The sequence below is a fragment of the Leptodactylus fuscus genome, chromosome 6 (genome assembly GCF_031893055.1).
Source record: "Leptodactylus fuscus isolate aLepFus1 chromosome 6, aLepFus1.hap2, whole genome shotgun sequence".
NCBI classification, from domain to species: Eukaryota; Metazoa; Chordata; class Amphibia; order Anura; family Leptodactylidae; genus Leptodactylus; species Leptodactylus fuscus.
In genome coordinates, this window is record NC_134270.1 from 30771341 (window position 1) to 30795428 (window position 24088).

The 24088-nt window shown below is 43.5% G+C and overlaps 1 protein-coding gene across 2 annotated transcripts in view; it reads left to right on the top strand.

The window, feature by feature from the left end:
- AGRN (agrin) overlaps window positions 1-24088 on the top strand; it is a 428413-nt gene that overhangs the window by 370706 nt on the left and 33619 nt on the right. The window contains exons 25-36 of one of the 2 annotated variants that reach the window (XM_075279649.1): window positions 822-1229; window positions 3090-3282; window positions 4368-4583; window positions 6300-6529; window positions 8379-8513; window positions 8914-9010; window positions 10016-10180; window positions 12333-12444; window positions 17113-17124; window positions 17936-18052; window positions 18222-18411; window positions 23478-23565. In XM_075279649.1, coding sequence (XP_075135750.1) covers window positions 822-1229; window positions 3090-3282; window positions 4368-4583; window positions 6300-6529; window positions 8379-8513; window positions 8914-9010; window positions 10016-10180; window positions 12333-12444; window positions 17113-17124; window positions 17936-18052; window positions 18222-18411; window positions 23478-23565 — 1963 coding nt within the window. The remainder of the gene's footprint in view (window positions 1-821; window positions 1230-3089; window positions 3283-4367; window positions 4584-6299; window positions 6530-8378; window positions 8514-8913; window positions 9011-10015; window positions 10181-12332; window positions 12445-17112; window positions 17125-17935; window positions 18053-18221; window positions 18412-23477; window positions 23566-24088) is intronic. The other variant, XM_075279650.1, reaches the window with a different exon arrangement.

The following is a 24088-nucleotide window of genomic DNA, read 5'->3' on the forward strand; positions in this document are numbered from 1 at the left end:
TAGCTCATCATGTGACTGGATATATTGCAGTCAGATTTTATTGCTTTTTAAGGAATGATAGAGGAGTAGGGTAACGTAAGGACATTTCGGGACATTGCTGTAACAGATAACAGCATTATTATAGCTCTGGACAATGGCTTTCATTAAGGAGATCCAACTAAAGTATGGAATTTTACAGGCAATGCTACATGGGAAAACCATATGCAAATTAGGTTTCTTGAAAGGAAGAAAACGCTCTCTAGTGACCCCTATCCTATAAATCAGTGTGTGGCCCTTCAACAAACCTTACAACATAATTAGGGTACGTTCACACTAAGGGCGGGTTCACACGATACCTTGTATACGCGGCGCTATTTTGTGGCCGCGTATACGGTACTGGCTCCCATTGAAAACAATGGGAGCGTATATGGCCCGCAAAACCTCCCGCTGCGTCTACGTGGCACATTACGTGCCAAAAGACATCGTGTGAACCCGGCCTAAGGAGTTTGGTGCTGATTTTGAGTTGAAAAGCCGGAGGGCCAAAAAGTACAGAGGAATTTTAGGTGGAAGTCCACCTTGAATTCCTCTTCACTTTTCACAATGTGAACTTACCCTAAGGATATCAGGCAAGCTAGAAACCCTTCCTCTTAGGTTGTACTATTTTATTGTAATAAACCAATAACTATATCTAAGTCAGGACTTTAATAACCATAAAGGTGCCTTATAGCTCTTGGCATCTGACTAGCTTCTCGGGTTGGTCACGACAAGCACAACCTCTCTATAGTACATTGATTAACTATAGTATTAATGATCACTATTGTATCATTAAAATGCCTTCTTAGACTGGGTTCCCGCCATGGTCACGACTACTACAACAACAGCAGCAACTACCAGCACTATGGCAACTACCAGTACTGCAACAACCACTATGTCGGTGCCGTCTACCACAACCATGGCTACTACACCTAGAAGAACAACAACCGTGAAGACCACTCCAGTGCCACTCCTCCAACACCCAGTGACCACCGTGAGAATGACCACACGAAAACCAGCTACTACCACCAAGAGGCCAATGACCACGGCACCACCTGCGCCTAGACGAAAACCATCCCGTGGTCCTGCACCTGCCAAGAAAACATCACGACCGTGTGACTCACATCCATGCATGCACGGTGGCACCTGCGAGGATGATGGGAAGGAGTTTACTTGTAGCTGCCCCGCAGGAAAGGGTGGAGCTGTCTGTGAAAAAAGTAAGAAGTCTTTAGAAATAAATGCTTTATGGTGGTTTTCTTACTTATAGTAAGGTAGTATAGTATGGTGGTTTCGTCTTCTTATAGTAAATGATGTCATATTACTAGGGTATACCATATTCTAATGACCATTGGGTGTCACTGGTATTGAGCAGGTGTAGAGTAAAGAAGCCAAAGGGGTCTTGACCCTTCATTCTCCAGATCAACAGGAGTCCCATTTGTTGTATATCCACCGGTCATAATGGTACAGCATATTCTAGTGGTATGACTATAAGATCGGAATACCTATTTAGTTATGTACCATCTTAAAGGGTATGACAGGACAGATTCCTGGAACCCCCACTACAAGTTTTTTGGAAGGGGATGCAAGGTATCTTCATTATTTACCAGGCACCTCAACGGCATTGTGCAGTAGCGTAGCTTACTTAGCTTCATCCTATTCATGTGAATAGGATGGGGCCATGTGTAGTACCAGGTACAGCCACTACCGATGAATGGTGCTGTGCTGGGTCATAAAAAGGCTGCAGTGCTCACCGCAACCGATCTGACATTGTAAACTTATGCTAGAGATATGGTATCAATTTATAAATCCTTAAAAATAGCTTTCATTTTTTGCTATCATTACCGTATTTTTGTTAAGAAACGTGATCCATGACAAATAGACTTCAGTGTAGGCAACAAATATAGAGCAAGGCTTATTGTCTGGGAAGACCGGCAAGTTATATGCAAATATCTCACGGTAGATCCATAAAAACGACAAAAAAACAATGCCTAAAATGTCTACAAGTTTTGTAATATTCGCAGTATTTTTGAAGCCTTTCACAAACAATATGTTAATATTATGAGATTTCCATAGTAAGATTACGGCCTTTTTTTCCCCACGTAAAGGATATGAGAGATGTGTTATGGGTGGCTTTATTAAAATGCAAAAGAGGCAAATGTTCTCATATTTTTTCACAAACCTCTGCTTATAAAATTATTCGGTAATCATTCACAATGGGAAATTGTTGCCCTAGCCTTAGTCCAACGTTACGTGACTCGCACAATATTCTAATCTGCCATTTTTATCCTCTTTTTACATGTACGATATGTTGTTGATCCAAACAAGCCTATTGTAGTATTGGCCGGGCTAATAGCTGGGCCATATAGCCCCGGATATAGTCTTCATTCATCCCACTTGGAATCATCTATGGAAATCCTTGAAATATCTATAAATAGGGTTGAGCCGATCTTGAAATCTCAAGATTTTAAAATCCGATTTCCGATCATTTTCCAGCCGATCTCGATCCTGATCGCAATCGTGAAATTTGCTTGATCGCCGATCAGAATCCGATCCTTTCCGAACCCGATCCTCAGCCCTAGTCAATGCTTCTCTATGGGAAAAGTCACTTTTAGGGTTGAGCCGATCTTGAGATAACCTCCGATCTCGATCCTGCTGGAAAAGATCGGGTCGGAATTCCGATCGCGATCGTGAAATTTACTCAATCGCCGATCGAAATCCAATCTTTTCCAATCCCGATCGCTCAACCCTATCTATAAACTGATCATAGATGTGATATCTTTCTTCTAGAACTCATTAGAGTTACCCAGGCGTCACACGTTAATGTTGGCTAAATCTGCCGATTTCAGAAGAACTGGCCAAGTATCTAATGTATATAGTGGTTTCCCACCCTACCAAGACGGCAGGTTTCTGGAGTGACACCAATGGGGCTATTGGATATGTTAGAAACATAAGCTGACACAAGAGCTGTCTGATCACCACCGAATACCAGAAGACAACCAGCCCAATTTTTCTGAAAGTTTCTTAATTTTTTTTTCTTGCACACATTATAATACACCACATTTGCATTGACATTGTAGATATTCATTATTTCATCCCTGGATTTGGAGGCAAGTCTTACCTGGCTTTTAAGATGATGAAGGCATATCACACCGTACGCATAGCCATGGAGTTCCGCTCCTCTGAGCAGAACGGTCTGCTCTTGTACAATGGCCAGACACGAGGAAAGGATTTCATCTCTCTGGCGGTAGTGAATGGATTTGTAGAGCTCAGGTAGGTGGATTAACTCTTCAGTACCCAAGTGATTCTGTTTTCTAGTTATTTTATTTTCATATATATAAGAGGTCGGATGAAGCTACTGACTGTAGTGTACTTTACTGCATTGTAGTACTAGTACTGGTAGTAGTAGTAGTACTGGTAGTAGTAGTAGTAGTAGTACCAGTTGTTGTAGTAATACCGGTAGTAGTAGTAATAGTACCAGTTGTCATAGTAATACCGGTAGTAGAAGTAGTAGTAGTAGTACCGGTAGTAGTAGATATAGTAGTAGTAGTACCGGTAGTAGTAGTAGTACCAGTTGTCGTAGTAATACCGGTAGTAGAAGTAGTAGTAGCAGTACCAGTAGTAGTAGATGTACCGGTAGTAGTAGATGTAGTAGTAGTAGTACAAGTTGTCATATTAATACCGGTAGTAGAAGTAGTAGTAGCAGTACCAGTAGTAGTAGTAGTACCGGTAGTAGTAGTAGTAGTAGTACCAGTTGTCATAATAATACCGGTAGTAGAAGTAGTAGTAGCAGTACCAGTAGTAGTAGATGTACCGGTAGTAGTAGTAGTACCAGTTGTCGTAGTAATACCGGTACTACAAGTAGTAGTAGCAGTACCAGTTGTAGTAGATGTACCGGTAGTAGTAGTACCAGTTGTCGTAGTAATACAGGTAGTAGAAGTAGTAGTACCAGTCATAGTAGTAGTAGTACCAGTAGTAGTAGTATCGGTAGTAGAAGCAGTAGTAGTAGTAGCAGTACCAGTAGTAGTAGATGTACCGGTAGTAGTAGTAGTACTAGTTGTCATAGTAATACCGGTAGTAGAAGTAGTAGTACCAGTCATAGTAGTAGTAGTATCGGTAGTAGTAGTACCAGTCATAGTAGTAGTACCGGTAGTAGTAGTACCAGTCATCGTCGTCGCAGTAGTACCAGTAGTAGTAGTAATGGTAGTAGTACCAGTAGTAGTATCAGTCGTAGTAGTACAATATCACCTTTCTGTACCACTCCAATAATTGGTATTACTTTTTTCTTAAAGACAATTGTTACCCTGGTTTTCTAGTATTTACACCCCTTGTCTAAGCCCTGTTTTCTTTTCCGTCAGGTTTAATACTGGGTCTGGAACTGGAATAATTACTAGTAAAGTGCCTGTGGAACCTGGCAAATGGCACCAGCTTGTGGTGAACCGTAACCGGCGTAGCGGCATGCTGTCTGTGGATGGAGAAGCCCATGTGAATGGAGAGAGTCCATCGGGTACAGACGGCCTAAACTTAGATACAGACTTGTTCATAGGAGGAGCTCCTGAAGACCAGATGAATGTGTATGTATACTGAGATAACACCTAGCAAGCTCAATAGTTGTAGGCTGCTGAGCGAACAACAAACTTCCCATACACTTGCATGCTCGGTTCAACATCAGTTTTCAATGCTATGTGGACAGTCAACATGCAAAATTCTTTCTTTTCCTGATATATGCCAGCTGAGCATCTCATATATATGAGATTGTGTGATCCTGCAAAATCGATGGGTTTGGCCAACCTAATATGTATTGAAAGAGTTCCATTCCGAAGGGTTTGGCCACTGATTACCCGTAATCTTAAGATTATCTTATATTAGTGGGACTGACCTCATTAGTCATGCCAGGGCTCCGCGTTACCATAGTAGCATTGTTATATCTGTCAAGTCAATACCAGGTTTACGTTTCCACAATTTACTGTACGGAATGTGCAAGAAATCATGAGATGTCAGAGCCAATGTCTGACATTAGATCTACTCCTGAATGTGACACTATTGAGCGCCAGCATACCTACGTTCAAAAGCCTGGAGCTACAACATTTCCTTAGGACAAATGAATTTACAGTAAATGATGTTTTAGGTGTCAGGTTTGATGATGTCACTACAATGACAGCAATAATCATGCTCATCTATGTATAGAATATGAAAATAGAGTGAGTGCTCATGAAATCTTCTGCTTGCACGATACCACACCATCTACCTGATGCCTGCAAGAAAAATGACTGGAGGCTATGAGGTTATTACTGTTCCAGATATATGAATAATAAAGTATTTCAGCCCGCAGTAAACTTGGCACACGAGGAATGAGATGATGCACCCTGCTGCATGGCTATTTGGGAAACCTATTTGAATTTCCAATATTGTTCTGCTATTTTTCCAGACAGTTCTTGGAATTGTTGAAATTTATGTCATAACCCCTTGGCTGCCAAGATACCCTATGCCAGTGATGGCAAACCTTTTAGAGACCGAGTGCCCAAACTGCAACCCAAAACCCACTAATTTATCACCAAGTGCCAACACGGCAATTTAACCTTAATACTTTGCAGATCCATAATTGCATACAATTACAGACCTGCTAAATATGATCCTATGAATGAGGCTTTATAGAGCTTTCTGCTCCACTGTGACCCCAACACAGTCCAATCTACCCCACAGTGACCCCCACACAGTACATCTGCTCCACAGTGACCCCCACACAGTACATCTGCTCCACAGTGACCCCCACACAGTACAATCTGCTCCACAGTGACCCCCACACAGCATAATCTGCTCCACAGTGACCCCCACACAGTCCAATCTACCCCACAGTGACCCCCCACACAGTACATCTGCTCCACAGTGACCCCCACGCAGTACAATCTGCTCCACAGTGACCCCCACACAGTACAATCTGCTCCACAGTGACCCCCACGCAGTACAATCTGCTCCACAGTGACCCCCACACAGTACAATCTGCTCCACAGTGACCCCCCCACACAGTACAATCTGCTCCACAGTGACCCCCACACAGTACAATCAGCTCCACAGTAGCCCCCACACAGTACAATCAGCTCCACAGTGGCCCCCACACAGTATCTGTAATATAATCTGTTCCACGGATAGGTGCCCAAAGAGAGGGCTCTGAGTGCCACCTCTGGCACCTGTGCCATAGGTTTGCCATCACGGCCCTATGCTCTCTGACTCTGTCTAAAAAGAGCAAAGACGCTGGCACGTTATTTATATACCACTGCTTCTTCTTGTAGGGTTGCGGAACGGACTTCTGTGTCGACCGGTCTCAAGGGCTGCATTCGTATTCTGGATGTGAACAACCAAGTGTACACCTTACAGGAGGAAGGGGCAGATGTCTTGTATGGAAGCGGTGTGGGCGAGTGTGGGAACAACCCATGTCAACCCAACCCTTGTCACAATGGGGCTATGTGCCAAGTCAAAGAAGCAGGGATGTTCCATTGCCAGTGCCAACATGGCTATACAGGTAATCTTCTGTAATATAACAGAAGACTAAAGCGTCCTATAGACAGATAAGTATGACTGTCCATACACAGCCCAGATAATTTAATGCATGATTGAATGAGAATTGAGTTGTGTATATGTTTGGATAGAGAAAAGAAGATATCTTATAGACGCATCTTCCCATTCCAAGACTGGCTAGTAGATAGAGCTAGTTCACACGGGCTCCAGTGAACACATTCCATCGCAGCTTTCCGCTCCGGATTAGGCCTAAATGAATGGGCCTAGTCTGGAGGGTGGTGTCGCGAGGCAGACCCCGTAGCTGAATCAGCTGCAGAATCCACCTGAGGAAAGGACAGCTCGCTTCTTTTTCTCATGAGTGGGAACAAACCGCAAAAAGAAACATTAGCGGTCTACATAGGCCTCTATTGTGAGGGGGCGGATTTTGAGGTGGATTTTAGCGCTTACACCACAGGAAAAAATCCAGTTTAGCTATTCAATATCATGTCCAACCCTCACTGGCTGACCATGTAGCCTTGCAGTTTGATCATTAATGGTGTTTTCAGGGGTTGAAATGTCCTAAAATACCGCTAAGTGGGTCACCGCTATGGCCAATGACACTAGTTGAACTTCATTTCAGGATAGAGTATATTTCACCCACTTTGACATTTTTTAACCAATTTCCTCACTCCCAGATGACCTCATATACAACTCAATCTAAAGTATCAGACATCTTTCAATTTCATTGACCATCTTGCTCACAATTTAAGGGCCGTGTTACTGGGCCCTCTGCTGAACTGGAGAATGTGACTGGTGTTTGTGTCTTTTGCTGTTAGTCACTATGGTCAGCGTCTGGAAGCAAAGACTATACGTTACTGGAATATAATGAGGGTGTCATGGCGTGACAGACATTTGTCGTACGCTCATGGCTCTGATAGAGGTTTCTAAAACCTAAGATGTAATAGACCCTTCACATAAGGCAAATACTTGATGACTATGCTTAAAACAGCCGTCATGACTAGAGATGAGCAAACAGTGAAATATTCGAGATTCGTAGATTGGCCAGTGTACTGCATTCGGCCAATCAATGCTGGTTTTGCCGGAGGCTCGTCTTTCAGAAGGCGGAGTCTAAGATCGGACCACAACGGAGGCTGCTGTGGTCCGATCTTAGACTCCGCCTCCTCACAGACGAGCCTCCGGCAGAACCAGCATTGATGGGCCGAATGCTGTACACTAGCCAATCAACGCTGGTCAATTCATTCCTATGAGAAAAAGTAAGCTCCCTCGTAACAGCAAGCTGCCAGCTCTCCCGACTAGCAAGGACGAGCCTGCTGCAGAACCAGCGTTGATTTGCCGAATGCTATACACTGTATAGCATTTGGCCAATCAACGCTGGTTCTGAATCGAATATTTACTGTGAATAGCTAGTAGTATTCGATCGAGTACGAATATTTCGAATACCGTAGTATTCTATCAATACCTACTCGATCGAATACTACTCGCTCATCTCTAGTCATGACTCATTTAGTAAGTGTTACAAGTTACTGATCAACTGCCAATCAGAGGAGCCAGATCTAAAGGGGGAGGAGCAGAGCAGGAGGTGCGTCTAAAAGAGGTGTGTCTAAGACTACCTCAGACTCCACGTAGGCACTGCAGGTAAACTGTAGTCACAGATCACAGTTATGAACTAAAAAGCATCTAAAAATGCTAAATCTGAGAAGAATAACTAACAGGTAAGTATAACCCCTAGGTCATAACTTATATCATCTGACTGAACCGTGCCTTTAACTATATAATGAATCCCTCTTTATTGTATATTAGTGGTATAAATTTCATTGGTTTATCGCTTGACATAAGATGTTCTTTGCTTTTAGGTCCCACATGTGCAGATGAACGAAACCCTTGTGATCCCAACCCATGCCACGTGTCAGCAATTTGTCTGGTGCTGCCAGAAGGTGGGGCCAAGTGTGAATGCCCGATGGGCAGAGAGGGAGAATTCTGTGAAAAGAGTAAGTTATAAGATCATATTCACAGCTTCTCAATACAAATCGGTGGGGATATTGATATAGAGCTTACATTTATGCTCATTATACAGGACTGTGCATCCTGTTATCTTGCTTGGCTTCTCATGGGTAAATATGAGCCGGAGCGTAATCGCACCGGATTAGTGAGACTGTCAAGTTCAATAGCACACCTCTTGATGGCACAAACACTGAACGTATAAGACATTGTACACAAGCACCCTGCAATGCTTGGAAGGCTGCCAACCTTTGCGTCTGTAGTTACTCATTCCTCCATATACCACTTGAAGTCTCATCATATGGTAAAGCAGCAGGTTACACCAGAAGGTATTGGACTATTTGTGAGAGGCAGCTGTGCTCATTGTATGCCTGTCCTTTGTGTTCACAGTCAGCGACCAGGATCTAAATTTGCCTTTCCTACCTCATTTTAATGGCTTCTCCTATTTGGAACTGAAGGGACTCCAGACCTTTGCCACTGATATAACGTAAGTCCACGTATCTGCTGTCTTAAACCAAAATTGTGAATATCTCCATAAATAAATCTTCGTAAAGTCAATTGGTATATGCATTAACAAAAATATCGAAAAGTCATCCTGTGAAATACCAGTGTTTGCTCTATTGAGAGTCCTGGTTGGGCAGGAGATCCTTCTAGTCGACATGGACATGATGTTAAATGTTTGAGAACCACGTGCAAAAAGAGAAGGCCTCATGCTCTATTGTAGACATGGTGTTGGGGATAATCGGAAATGCGTTAGTAGTTTAAGAGTTGTCAGCAGTTCAGAAAACCTATTTCCAAATACATAAGAAATGCTGAGTTAAGAAGGTAGCTCGACTGTCCAGAACCCTCACCTACATATAGTTACATATGGTGGTTCTTGCTTTGGGGTGTCCATACATTACATGGATAGACAAATGATTTAAAGGGGTTTTAGTAAGTTAAGTTTTCCCGTATCGATGTGTATGGGGGACAAGTTTATTATTGGTGGTGGTCTGACTGCTAGGATTCCCATCTTGATGGAACAGCAAGCAGAGCATGCACACTGTCACGCCATTCATCATATCAGATATACCCAGGTACACCATTTAGCTATCTCTGACACTCCCATAGAAAATGATGAATAAAGCAGTGGTGTGTATGCTTGACTTGTCACTCCATCAGGACAGTTGAAGCAGAACCCTATTCTCAGGATCTGTGAGAGACCCCCACTGATCAATGTTATCACCTATCTTATTCATAGGTTATAAGTTATTAACTTAATGGACACTGTGCAATGCTTAATTTCACCTGTGGTGGCGCTGCAGGGAAACTGAGCACCTATTTCACTCACATCATTGATCATTGGTGACGGTCGCTGATCATTAGACGAACATCCTGTGCTAACACTACACACGAAACATCCCATCGATAATACTACTGGTGTGGGCGCCATTGTTATTGCCATTCTGTATACCATATTCCTCCATAACATATTATGTCTTTCTTCCCTCAGCGACAAACTGTCTATGGAAATAGTCTTTCTTGCCAGCAACCCCAATGGACTTCTATTTTACAATGGTCAGAAAACAGATGGCAAAGGGGACTTTGTATCTTTGGCCCTACACGACGGACATCTGGAATATCGATATGATCTCGGAAAAGGAGCAGCTGTCATCAAGTAAGCCATATAAGATGTCGCATCTGTCTCAAAGGCTCTTCATGTTTTCAAGTTTCCTTTTCAGTTTTCAAGAATATCACTTTTCTATTGGGGAGTGGTGATGTGTGGGGGGGGGGGGTACCTACAAGTTTAAGACACAGAGTTCCAAGTAATGCCACCCCTGACTAGCAGTTGCCTCTGGCAATTAGGGAAGTATAGAAAAGAACAGCCAAAACAATTGCCACATGGAATGGCTGAAATTATTATAATCAAGTACTCATTAGCACAAAAACGCCAAAGAATCCCCGTAATAGTAATTGCAGCATTATGTCTGAAAAGTTTCCTGCACGCAATAATCTCGCATTATATTCAATATGCAAACACTTCTTGAATGGAACAATTCAGTCACCCCGAGAAGCCAGAATGACGTGGGAGGGACAGACTGACAGCTTTTTTATGTATTTTCTCAACATTTTCTAAAGCAACACAGTCATAAATATGACTTAATATGTCGACCCCAGGTCCGTATTCTTCTTCTGACAGGGTGACCCCAGGTGGGAATGATTTTATATGAGGACTGAAAAACAGAGGGGATGGGTTTAGAATGAGTTTTATATGAGATAAGTAATAAGTTAGTGAAAGCAGATTGATGAGATACGTCAGACAGGTCGGTGACTAATATTTACCATGTTCATTGGGGTTTATATCATGTACTATAATTATCTATCAGCAGAGGCCTAGATGAGGAAAGGGGACTTATATATTGATCTGGTCATTAATATGTGATTGATGCGGGTCTGATACCTGGGACCCCACAAATCATTGGGCTGAAGAGGTCACAGCATGCAGGACTGATCTGGTGTTGTACCATGTGATCGATGAACATGACGTCATCAGTACAGGGAGCTGAGCTTCTATGATGGCGTCCAGTCACTATACAGGGCACAGGCCCATCTCCATGCTATGTGTAGTACAGGTGCGGAAGTGGCCCTGCATGGCTGATATATGTAAGGGATATCTGTCAGATATTAAAGGGATCCTATCATTAAAATCTATTTTTTCTGGGTACCATGTCGGAATAGCCTTACGAAGGCTATTCTTCTCCTACCTTTAGATGTCTTCTCTGGGCTGCTGTTCGGTATAAATCCAGGTTTTCATTGGTATGCAAATGAGTTCTCTCAAACAGCACTGGGGGCGTCCCCAATGCTGCAGGAGAACTCTCCAGGGCCGCCTCCATCTTCTTCAGGAAGGAGCACTACACGAGTCTTCTTCCGGCGCTGGCTTCAAACTTCTAGGCCTCGGGCCTAGGACAAAGCACGCCCGCCGGCCACAAGAAAATGGCCGCTAAAACAGTACTGTAAGCGGCCATTTTCTTGTGGTAGCAGCCGTGTGCAATTGGCTACCCGAGGCCTAGAAGTTTGAAGCCAGCGCCAGAAGAAGGCATGAAGAGAGGCCGTTCCTGAAGAAGATGGAGGTGGCGCTGGAGATTTCTCTCACAGCATTGGACACACCCCCAGTGCTGTTTGAGCACTGGAGCCCACCCACAGTGCTGCAAGAGAACTAATTTGCATACTGACGAAAACCGGGATTTATACCAAACGGCTGTGCGGAGAAGACATCTAAAGGTAGGAGAAGAATAGACTTTCTTAATGCTATTCCGACGTGGTACCCAGAAAAAATTGCATTTTAATGATAGAATCCCTTTAAAATAAAGTTGTGTAAAAAACCAAAAGGACCGCGCTCACAGTTCAATAGATTTATTGGGAAAAAACTGGAGTGCACAACACAGACTCACCGTGTTTCGGGCCTAAATGCCCTTTATCAAGTGCATAAACTTTACGCTGGGTAGCTCAAACATAGTGGTTGAGGGGCTGAACCGTCCTATTTTGTTTTGTTTAAAATAAAGTTAGGCCTTAAATAAAAAAAAAAAATTCTGGGAAACCCCTTCAAGTCCCTTTCAACTACATCACTCTCCTTGTTAGTCAAGCCCCTTTTTCAAGTGGGGCGCAAAAAGTGTATGGAACACAAAATGACTGCTGTGTAAGGCATGGATGGGAAGAAGCTTTCTGGTGCATTTAGCTTAGTATATCTCCCCCCTGCGTTTTGTTACTACATGCTATATACTGATGTATATCCTAAAGTCTAATATCAATGTGCTTATGTCCTATTCTAGGAGCAAAGAGAAGATTCCCCTCAACAGCTGGATTAGTGTTACGCTGGAGCGCAGCGGCAGGAAGGGCTTAATGCGTATCAATAACAAGGAGCAGGTCACAGGGGAGTCACCGGTAAGAGATGACAGACCTACAATACATGAGGTTATGAGGGACTAAGCATCACAAGCAGAGAATACATAAGACTTGACATGATGGCCGCCTCTGCACTTACTTTAAAGCATCCTGCAGAAAGTCAGTTTATTCTGCAGGTTTCCCAGTAGCTTTCAATCATTGCAATGCAAAGGATGACAGCAGTAGGAGACCCGCTGCGATTCCAGCAGGTGGGCCACCATAAAATACACCCCAATTCAGGAGATATTTGTGACAGCAGCATGCTGCAGTCTCCATGACAGAAATCCAGCCTAAGGGCTAGTTCACACGTGGGCAAAGGGGAGGTTTTTGACAGCGGAATTCGCTTCAAAAACCTCTCCTTTAACATGGTGGTCTATGTAGACCACTAGCTTTTTTTTTCCTCCTAGCGTTTTCCGCCTGAAGAAGCGACATGACCTTTCTTCAGGCGGAAAACGCCTGAAGAATTGCATAGAAGTGAATGGGAGGCGAAAACCGCGCGGTAAAAAACCGCGCGGTTTTTTGCACACAAAACCGCGCGGTTTTTTGCACACAAAACCGCGCGGTTTTTTGCAAAAAAACGCGCGGTTTTCGCCTGCAGTTTCTATAGCACATATAGGAAAAAAAAACCCTAGCGAAAACCGCTAGCGAAAACCGCGTCAAAAACCTCGTCAAAAACCGCGTGGAATGCAAAAAACAGCGTCAAAAAAACTCCTCGAGGTTTTTTACCTCGCACAAATAAGCTAGGCGGTTTTCACGTGTGAACTGACCCTAAAGAAGAATCAGTATACATAGGCTGCATGAAGACAAGCCCATACTGAGGTCATGGAGTGGGGTCATTAGCTCTGTCGGAGCGTCTCGGGTTTACCTTGTAGCGGTAGTATATTTCCCATGCACAATGATATCCAGCTGGCTGCAGCTTCTCCAGCAAAATCAGCTGTTTGCTGCCGGTGTCACGAGCAGGACCCAAGATGAGTGAATGGAGTTATCTCTGATGCAGCAATTCCTTTAATTCTCCTTTAAGGTGGATATACTCCATGTATTTAATACCAAGGACACTGAATTCTCAATATTCGGAAATTTGTCATCTGCTCTTGCGGCATCTTTCCTCTCCCCAGGAGATTCCTAAGCAGTGTGTCAGTGCACATTAACATGTCAGCAGTCTGAATGTGTCAGGGATCTAGAACTGACCCTGCAAAAGTGTGAACAGGTGCTATAGAGTTTCTAATGAATTATGTAATGAACATTACCGGCATATACATGTATTCTCATAGACGGAGACCCTGAGAACAGGACATCACAGATATGTACAACTAAATGTGTGTAATGCATAGAGCGCTGCTAACAGGAAACCTATCCAGCAATGATTATTATATGTATATTATGTATGTTATACTCATCTTGTTATAATGTCTCCTGCAGGTACACTTTATATATGGCCATTGCACACTCATTTTCCTTACAATGGGTACAACTGGTATCATATTAAAGGGATGTTCAGGACACAAGAGCCTGTAGCTATAGGAAGGTCATACAGTACGTCAGAATACAAAGCACATACACAAATGCAATGTTCAGGGCTCATATTAAGTATAGCACAGATATGGTTTATTGCTCTAGATCAAACTAAGTACCCATATACTTAGAGATCCTCATAGCGGCCATCTGTAGCCATATCTCTTAGCCGCTCACATTTCAGGACCGCATTTACAATAAAGTGCCACTGTCGTGAGTCAGCAGTACTTTATATACAGGTATCTGCTGAACACCGAAGGGAAATTATAATAAGGGTTATAGCTGTAGGATCCCATAACAGCTCATGTAGGTAGCTACATCAGCGTACAATCCTGCCAGTCCGTTGCTCTCCTCCAGGCTGTGCTACCGCTAGAACAGCTTGGTGCCATTCACCGCTGAAGCGCAGATATGTGCCCATTAGTCTAACTTAACTGGTACGTATTGGTATCTACAGCAGCGGTTTTACGCACCGTTACAGAATACAGCTCTGCTGTATACCACCATGCTGCTGTGCCAGAGGGGCACATCAAGCCCCAGGTTGTTTTAGGAAAACATTTATCCCCTACTATTTCTCAGTAGAAACTTGACTGTATGTAGAGGTATAACAGATATAGGAGGCGCCATATCATATTACTGAGATAGCAAACCAGAAATAGTACATGGAAACTGCCATAATGCGGACATGGGGGTCCGTGACACCACAACATTTACACTGAAAACTCTTCACACGGAGTAAACTGGCGTGTATTTTGGCGTGTAATTTTACACGTGTAAAATAAGACTCCCATTGACTTCATGTAAAAAAACCACGCCAAAATACACGTCAAAATACACGTATAAAATGTCATTGAAGTCAATGGGAGTCTTATTTTACATGTGTAACTACCCCTTAGAGAAAACCAACATCAAAATTGCACTGAAAAGTGGTCTTCTCAAAGTAGATGACTGGTCTATGGTGGATATAGATGCAACAAGGTGTATAGATGGGTGGCATTGCAACGTACAAGGTTGACTGTAGACCATGTGCATGCACAGCCTTAACAAGTCAGGGCGTAGAAGTAATGCAGCATGATGCCTAGCTGCCAGAAACAGCTGTGAGGTATTGGTATTGCTGGTATTGCATCTCAGGCCCTGCAATAAATTGGGCAGAACTGCACTACCAGACATATCCAATGGCCTAGAGTGGCGCTGTTTCTGGGACAATCCCATTAAATCATTGTAAATATGATATAATAGAAAGGTACGTAGCTCCATCTGTGCTCTGCATTTGCTGCTATACCTCTCAGAATCTAATTAGAATCCAGATTTACTGGATTTTTAATTAGATTTAATATCATTTTATGTAAGGTCCTGTTCACACCAGTGTCACTGCTACGGTTTATAATGAGCAGAGCGTGGCTTTCCAGCACAGGTGTTCTTATAGATTTGCCTCAGACATAATGGGGCTATCTCCTGCGATGTCACCCTGCGAGAGTCCATGGTAAGATTGTGCAGGATGCTCCAGGGTTATGTAAAAAGGAAGTGTCACTGCCTTTCATTGAAAATAATAGGAGGCAGATTCAGGCCCAGAATCTCAAAATCAGCACCAAAATTCCTCTGTGTGAACATACCCTAATATACTATGACACCTATGGTTGGAAAGGGGATTATAACTTGTTATTACTCAAACTAACCTCCTTGGTGGTCTAGGGTAGTAAAGGGGTAATATTAACATCTTTTGTAGTCTTGGATAGTAATGGGAATAATATTAACATCCTAGGTTGTCTAGAGTAATGGAGTTAATATTAGCATCTCTGATGGTCTAGGATAGTAATGGGGGATTAATATTAACTTCCTTGGTAGCCTAGGATAGTATTGGGGAAAACAATAACTTCTCTGGTAGTCTAGGGTAGAAATGGGGATAATAATATCTCTGGTGGTCTAGGGTAGTAGTGGGGTTAATCTTAACATCCTTGGTAGTATAGGGTAGTAATAGGGATGATAATAATAACATCCTTGGTGGTCTAAGGTAGTAATGGGATTAACCCATTTATGCCTAGAGTTCCATTATTGGAACTCAAATACAATATAACCTCCGGCATAAATGGGTTAATATTAAAATTTCTGGTGGTCTAGGATAGTAATAGAGATAATATTAACATCCCCGTTGGTTTAGGGTAGCAATGGAGTTACTATTACCATCTCTGGTGGTCTAGGATAGTAGTGGGGAATTAATATTAACATCGCTGGTAGTCTAAGCTAATAGCGGTGTTAATATTAAGACCCCTGATAGTACAGTGTAGTAATAACATCCCTGGTGGTCTAGGGTAGTAATGGGGATAATAATTGCATCTCTGATGGTCCTGGGTAGTAAGTGGATCATTATTAACTTTCTTGGTGGTCTAGGGCAGAGAGGGATTTATAATAAAATAGTCTAATCGGGTGGGAGTAGGAGAAGCACAATATTTGTTTATAGCCGCCACCTATAGACAGACTGCCCACTTTCAGCCTTATATATATAACCTGTCAGGTTACTGCAGACCGCCTTCACAAGTGTCATAACCCTGATGGAAAACCCATAACACGAAGTGTGAACAGAGCCTACATATAGAGCAGCGCAACCTTCTCCCTTCCCAGCTTCATTACAGTCTATGAAACCCTGATCTATGGCATTATGTTGAGCTCACAAATCTATTCACATTGACATACACCGACAAAGAGCCGTTCCTCTACGGGTATCATGTCAGAGCTGTGCCCAGCTCTTCATCTCCTTGAAGTGACAGTGATCTATGGGAAGGCAGGACATTTCCAGTAAATACATCAGAACGTATAAAAAAAAGAGCATTGTAATTGACTTAAAATCACCAAACGGAATGGCAAGTAGCGCTTGGCACGGGGCCATACAATTAAGAGCGAGCCGCCTGCATTGTGTGCTGGAGTTAAGCAGTTGTCTCCGGCTGCTAGCATGGACTGATGCTTTAATTGGCGCTCGGCGCTCTATGGGGACGCTCGCTCTACGCAGACTGTTTTCTAAAGCTTGCTGAAAACTTTGAATTGTGGATGGATGACGTCAGCCGCCCTGCACGCCAAAGCTTTTACAACCCACTGATGACTTCTTTTCTCCCCCTTTTCCTCTTCTCTCTGTCTTTTGCTATTGTTGCACTCTCTGGATTTCAGAAATCCCGTAAGGTAAAGATAAGCACATGTGTTTCATCCCATGTCCCATGTGTACCCTCCATTCCAGTTAATCACCCTTAGACTAGATTACGTCCCGGCTTTGGTGTCGTTCCTTCTCTCGCTCCCCTCCTTTAATGTACTTTTTCTCTTTCAATTTCTTTTCATCGTACTGAGCATTTTCCAATAATTTCCTGCCATCCATCTCATAACTCCCGCGAGCATCAAGTACTAATTAATGTAGACCTTTAATCGATGGGAGAGGTCGGGGGTCTGCCGTATTTAGGGAATAGCGGCTTATTTGGCGGTACAGTAGAGCTTAACAAGTGCCCTTCTGCATCCTCCATAATAGCGAGATATGAAGGACAAACATAGTCGAGATATTTTTTTCTCCAACGCCTGCAGTCTACACTAGACCACTAGAGGGCACCGTAGAAACACTGGTGATTGCTAGCTTTTTTGGATTGTCTCCTCAGGGTAAAATTTCATAGAACAGTTTCCTAGCTTCATAGAGCTCTGCGGGTATACATTATAAATACATTGAACTCTCTGTTTCCATTATATCCTGTGATACAGCAAGATCAGAGTGCCCTCTAGCATGCTGATAGCCGGTGTTCAAATGCAGGTTATCACACAGGAGGTTAGAAGGATTTTTTGCAAGGAAGGAAATATAGTAGAAGAAGTCGGGCGATGATTTCTTTACCCCCCTCCCCCAGACCTTGCAGTCTTCCAAGCATTTGCACAGGTTAAGAGCATCCCATTAGTCATTATTACTAGTAAAGATCAGTGCACACTTTGTGACGTGTCCCTTTAATCTTTCTACTAGGCACCGCACACGGCTCTAAACCTGAAAGAGTCCTTATATGTGGGAGGATCACCAGATTTTAGCAAATTGGCTCGAGCCGCAGCCATATCTACCAGCTTTGAAGGGGCCATCCAGAAGGTAAGACTGATTATACTGAAGATGATATCATGTCCGTATCCCTGACCCTCTTAGCCTATATTCGCCCAACCATGGTACAAAACCATGCATGGGGTTTTCTTGCCCTTCTTGGTGCAAAAATATTAAATCCAGCATAGAATTTACGTTTCACCACCTTTATATCTTGCAGGTTTCCATTAAGGGTCTTCCTGTACTAAGGGAGGAGAACATTCGCACTGCCATTGAAATCTCTCCATACCGTGGTCACCCCTGTACCCAGAAACCAAACCCTTGCCAGAATGGAGGACTTTGCTCACCCCAGAAGGAAAGCTTTGAGTGTATCTGCCAGAGAGGATTCTCAGGGGGCAATTGTGAAAAAGGTAAGTTCAGTTGTTTTACTTTATACCCTCATCTGTGCTCTCGCTACTTGCTCACACCCCCGAGATTGCTTCTATTTTATGGGCCCAGATATTGGGACCAAATCTGTCCCAATATCTATCCAAATAAACAATGGTGAGGCGACTAATCTAGTGCTGGAATTACTCATATTCTGGTGCCAAGTTATTTGTATGGTATTTATACCTGACGGTACATTTCTTCTTGTGCTTCGTACATATAAATCCATTACATAAATTGAACTCCTATCATGGGACCAAATATGTAATTGTACAGCAGACGTTATATCTAATGTAAGGACTTTACTTCCTACAGTGCAAAGGGCTGTTTCTATCAATTCTGGAAGATTTCAGCTCTGAATACAGAATATGTGTAAACACAGTTTTGGATTATAACACAAGCTGTAATTTGAGATTGGGTAAAGTGCAAGTTGCCATATTTAAAAGTTATTGTATATTGGAACGATATGTCATCATCACTTTGTGGTCCAATTTCTGATAACCCCACCACTCCTAGCAATGAAGTAGCCACAGCGCAGTTTCCTTCTCAACACAGCGGCCATGCTGCAGTTCCCTGAACAGCCGAATTTGCAGAAATCACAGTGCTGTGGTCCCATTGGTGGGGGGCTTTTCAGGGGTTAGCCATCACTGATCATATAGTGATGACCTATCTTGTTCTTCTATTACACACCTCCAGAACTGTATAATGGTATACATACACTGTTACTATTATCCTAACCAGGGTTCTGCCTTTGACACTCCCACCAACCACAAGAACAGAGGTCTCAAGTCTTCCCATTCAAATGAAGCGACAGTCACACATGCACAATGACGCTTCATGCTATTTTGCTGTTTTCTAGCAGTGCCTTAAAAAAGTGGCAGCACACATGAGCGACCACTGGTGCATTTCATGCGGGAGACTTGGGCCCCCTGTTCTTAGTACGGGTTGGGGCCCTACAGTCAGGTCTCCACCAATTATCCAGTATCCAGTAGATAACATTACCGACATGCATACCCCTCTGAACACATCCGGTATACCTATGTGAGAGCTGCTTTATGTTTCTAAGGAGCAGAGCGGTGAATCATCATTATTATTTTCCCTGAAGAACCTATTAAAACATAGCAGAATTGATAAAAGGCTGGTCGGATAGGCCGGGCCCGGTGATTCCTGTCCGCCGTCACCTTGTATTTTTCCACCTATAGTTTCATATTTGTACATGATGATGATAAGGATTCCTCCTCAGGAGCCTCACACTTCACAGCTCGCTGAACAGGAGATGGGAAAAAAAATCGATAAATGAAAAGGACTGTCAGAAAGATCAAATCTGAGCTTTCCTCCGCATAATACTTTCACCTCCCGCAGTCCCAGAGGATTCAGCTGAGCAGATAGGCTCATACCTGCGGTATTTTACCGGGCTAATTCCATCGGCTGACCCCTTCACCTCTCCCTTCCCCATGACAACCATGCAGACGGTATTTCCAACATCTTAAAGTACTTCCGCTACCCACTCACCCACCAGCTGTGCAGCTGACCCCTACGGCACCCCGACACACAACGCTCCCAGTATATAAATATAACCCTATATTAATAATACCCAGCCGTCCATGACACAGCAGCTGTGAGGAGGGCTGACTTGGATATCGGATAGGAATTTCAGCAAGTAATAAGGGCGTAGGTCGTTCCGAAGAGGATCGGGTATGGCTGAAATCCAGCTTGACTGGCATGATGATATTGAAGCGACCCTGCTGGGCAGAAAACTTGTCCAGAATGAAGCTGTAGTTGTAAGGTAGGCGATAACACTTGTGGTCTTCTAAAGGATTTCTGACGAAAGGAAGTCCTTAAAAATGTCCGCCACTTGACCTTACAGATCTCCAAGTCTGAGAACCTCAAGAGTCGTTTCGGTAATTCCTAAAGAGGACCTTTCGCCACCTCCGGTCCTTACGGTGCCCATGGAAAATGTGATGATAGTTCCAGCATTGTTATGCTGTCTACTGTCAGGTGGGTGGTGTCAGGCAGGAGCAGATAGATAAGCCCCGCCCACTTGACAGTAGAGGACATAATTGTGCTGAAAGTAACCAAACTTATTGCTGTGGTAGGACTAGAGAAAAAAAATCCAACTGTGCCAGCGGCCACTATTAATGAATGCAAAGATTCGGAGTAGGTGGCGGTGATGAGAGGTCCTCTTTAAAGCATGGCATGGCAACTAGGAGCTGCTTCTTTACCCCACCCCAGTTATTGCTGGGGTAACTAGGAAATGTGGTCAGCCATATAAACCCATCACATAAAAATCCTGAAAATTTTTTGCCAGAACTCTGCATTGTGCTGTTCCTCTGTTATTCCTCCTGCATATCTATGATGAAATTGACAGCGAGGCGTTACCAGTTGTAATGTATCCTTACACAGCCAGGCACTGATTGGGTAATGTCAGACTGTGTAGGGACACACCCAGTTGTCAGTTTATTAATAAACTTCTAATGCTATATTCACATCTGCACCGGGTGTCTATTGTACTGGTCCGTCAGAAGACCAGAACAGACACACAGACCGCTAAAACAATCCCCAACGGACCCCATTGACTATAATGGGATCTGTCAGGTATCTAATCTTTTAGACGAAAAAGTCGGACTTGAAGCACTTTTGTGTCTGTGGTGTTCGATGATCACTGTGACCGTGACTTCAGTACAGATGAGAACCCAGTCTAAGAGGAATAAGGCCCGGTTCACATCTGCGTTCAGTATTCCTTTTGTGGGGTCTGCATGAGGACTCCCCGAACGGAATACCGAACACATTGACAAGTGGTGAGCAATGAAAGCACAAGGACCCCATAGACTATAATCTGTGTCCTGAGTCATGTGGAGAGGAAAGCAGTTCTTGAAGTATTTTTCTCTCCACATGTTCCATACATACACCGCACGGAAAACACATGGACCCCATTATAGTCTATGGGGTCCATGTGCTTTCATAACCTCACCACTTGTCAGTGCGCTCAGTATTCCGTTCGGGGGGTCCCCATGCGGACTCCCAAAATGGAACATCGAACGCAGATGTGAACCGGGCCTAACAGAGGATCTGCACAAGACAGATTTTTAAGAAAAGATGCTCCAGAATTGTTATACTATGACGTATTTGTTAAAACAGACAGACCCCCTATAAGAGACAACCCTGCAATGATATCAGCCGCTCTTTTATTCGGCTCCTACTTCAGAGCTTGCGCTCTGTTAATCCAAAACTTTACCAACTACCTGATATGAAGTACATTTCCATCTTGTAATATGTGTCACTACTCAAAGATCTTAATTGTACTTGAGAAAATTGCTTTGCTTTCTTAATAGAGGAGAACAACAGGACAATATTGTCAGTTTGCCGTTTCTTTTCACGGAGATGAAGTGTGTGTTCGGCTCTGATATCACGCTGTGAATAGTTTATGTGGGCCCAGCCAACAATGAACAATTGACAGGATGACGTTTTATTGTTGTATTTGGAGTGTGCGGATAGCGGAGTAAGACGGCTTTCATTATATGGCGTTCTTGTTTGGGTTGAGCTTTTGTGATGCAGAATAGATCAACGTTAGCATTTAAATTGCCGAATAAACACGGTCGCTATTGACAGATTTCTACCAACAGATTTGTGCGGAAAGAAAAAAAATTTACCAATAGGGAATTTGCATATAAAAAAATTAGCACTGACTTAAATAGTGTTACCTTAAGTAGAGGGGGTTACGTAATACGGATTGTCAGGAGCTAATGGACTAACCTAGATACCGTGGGCTCAGACGTAAGGCAGCCATCTTTGTAGGTTTTTAGAAATAATATAAAATGGCGGCCAAGGTGTCATCACTGAAATCTTTGCTGCCCACACCTGTAGGATTTTGGAGGGAGAGGTAGTCATAAGGGTTCGTTCATACGGGGCAAGAGGGGGTGGATTTTGGTGCTGAAATCAAGTCAGAATCCGCCCCCTCACAATGGAGGTCTATGTAGACCGCTAGCTTACTTTTTTCCGTGAGCGGCAACATGGAAAAAAGAAGTGAGCTGCCCTTTCTTCAGGCGGATTCTGCGACTGATTCAGCCCTGGCGTCCATCTCGAGCAGCAACCTCCGGACTAGGCCCATTCATTTGGGCCTACTCCAGAGCGGGAAGCCGCACCTGTCGGAAGCCACGGCAGGCGCATTTTGGCCCTATTGTGACACGCCTTCCCGTATCAAAATCAGGACCAAAATATGCCATACTGCCACCCGTGTGAGGTAGGCCTAAATGTCTAGGTCAGGGATCAGCAATAGAGATGAGCAAACACTGTTTGGAACAGCCGTTCCGAACAGCACGCTCCCATAGAAATGAATGGAAGCACCTGGCACGCGGGGGGTTAAGCGGTCGGCCGCCGGCAAAGTCTGCGTGCCAGGTGCTTCCATTCATTTCTATGGGAGTGTGCTGTTCGGATCGGCTGATCCGAACAGTGTTCGCTCATCTCTAATCAGCAACCTTTGGCACTCTGACTGCTGTGAAACTACAACTCCCTTCATACTCCATTCACCGCTATAGGCGCTCAAAGAAGAGCAGAGCAAGTATCCATGTTGAGAGTTGTAGTTCCAGGATTCCAAAAGTCTACGATCTATGGGACTGATAGAGATATGCTCAATATTCGACTTTCTCTATCAGTCCCTTAGACATTAACTGAACCGGGATCAGGATGTGGCCACACAACCCAATTTTGTTTGTGGAGGGGGCTCAGTGCCCTTGAAGATAGGTGATAAATATTCGCCATTATGGGAGACATTTAAATGGAGGATTCTAGAGAGAACTCATTTGGCTAATCTGATCTGTCCATTGTTTTAGTGTATAACGTCACATTGATATGAATTATTCATGTAGGAGATAACACGTCTATACAGTAAGAGGTTATTTAGTAATATTTATGGCTGATCATTGGAGATGACAGAGTCGGCCTCTGCATATCCTAAGGATAAGCCAACGCTTTTACAGCCCCCGTAACCTCCCTTATAAGTGACGCTTTGGTTGTTGCATCTCGTAAATTATTGTTTCCTTTTCATCCACAGTTACCATTGAAAAGGCGGCAGGAGACTCTGAAGCTGTGTCCTTCGATGGAAAGACCTACCTGGAATATCACAATGCAGTCACCAAGAGGTATGCTTCACCCTGAGACGTGTACGCTCCGTGACATAGTGCCTCAACTCTACACCTCGATTATTCCACCAAGGGTCCATTCATATGGAGGAACATGGTGAGGAATTTGGTGTGGAATTTGGTGTGGAATTTCAGCGCTGAAAAAAAAACCTCCCATTGACTTCAATAGGTTTCTTTAGAAAAAGGAACCCATTGAAGTCAATGGGAGGCTTTTTTTCCAGCGCTGAAATTCCACACCATTTTCCTCCGTGTGAATGGACCCTAAGGCTGAAGCCCCACAGTGCTTTTTTGTTGCGGTTTTTGAGCCAAAGCCAGGAGTTGGTTGAGCGAGTGGTAGATCTACAAAATCTTCCTATATATTTCCCTTGCCATTTGAAGCCATACTTGGCTTTGGCTCAAAAAACCTCAACAAAATCTGCAACAAAAAAAGCTGCATTTCCGCAACGTGGGGCCTCAGCCTAACATGGAAGTCATTTCAAAGAAAGGATAAATATATCTATTGTGACATATTCTTGTCTTCTTT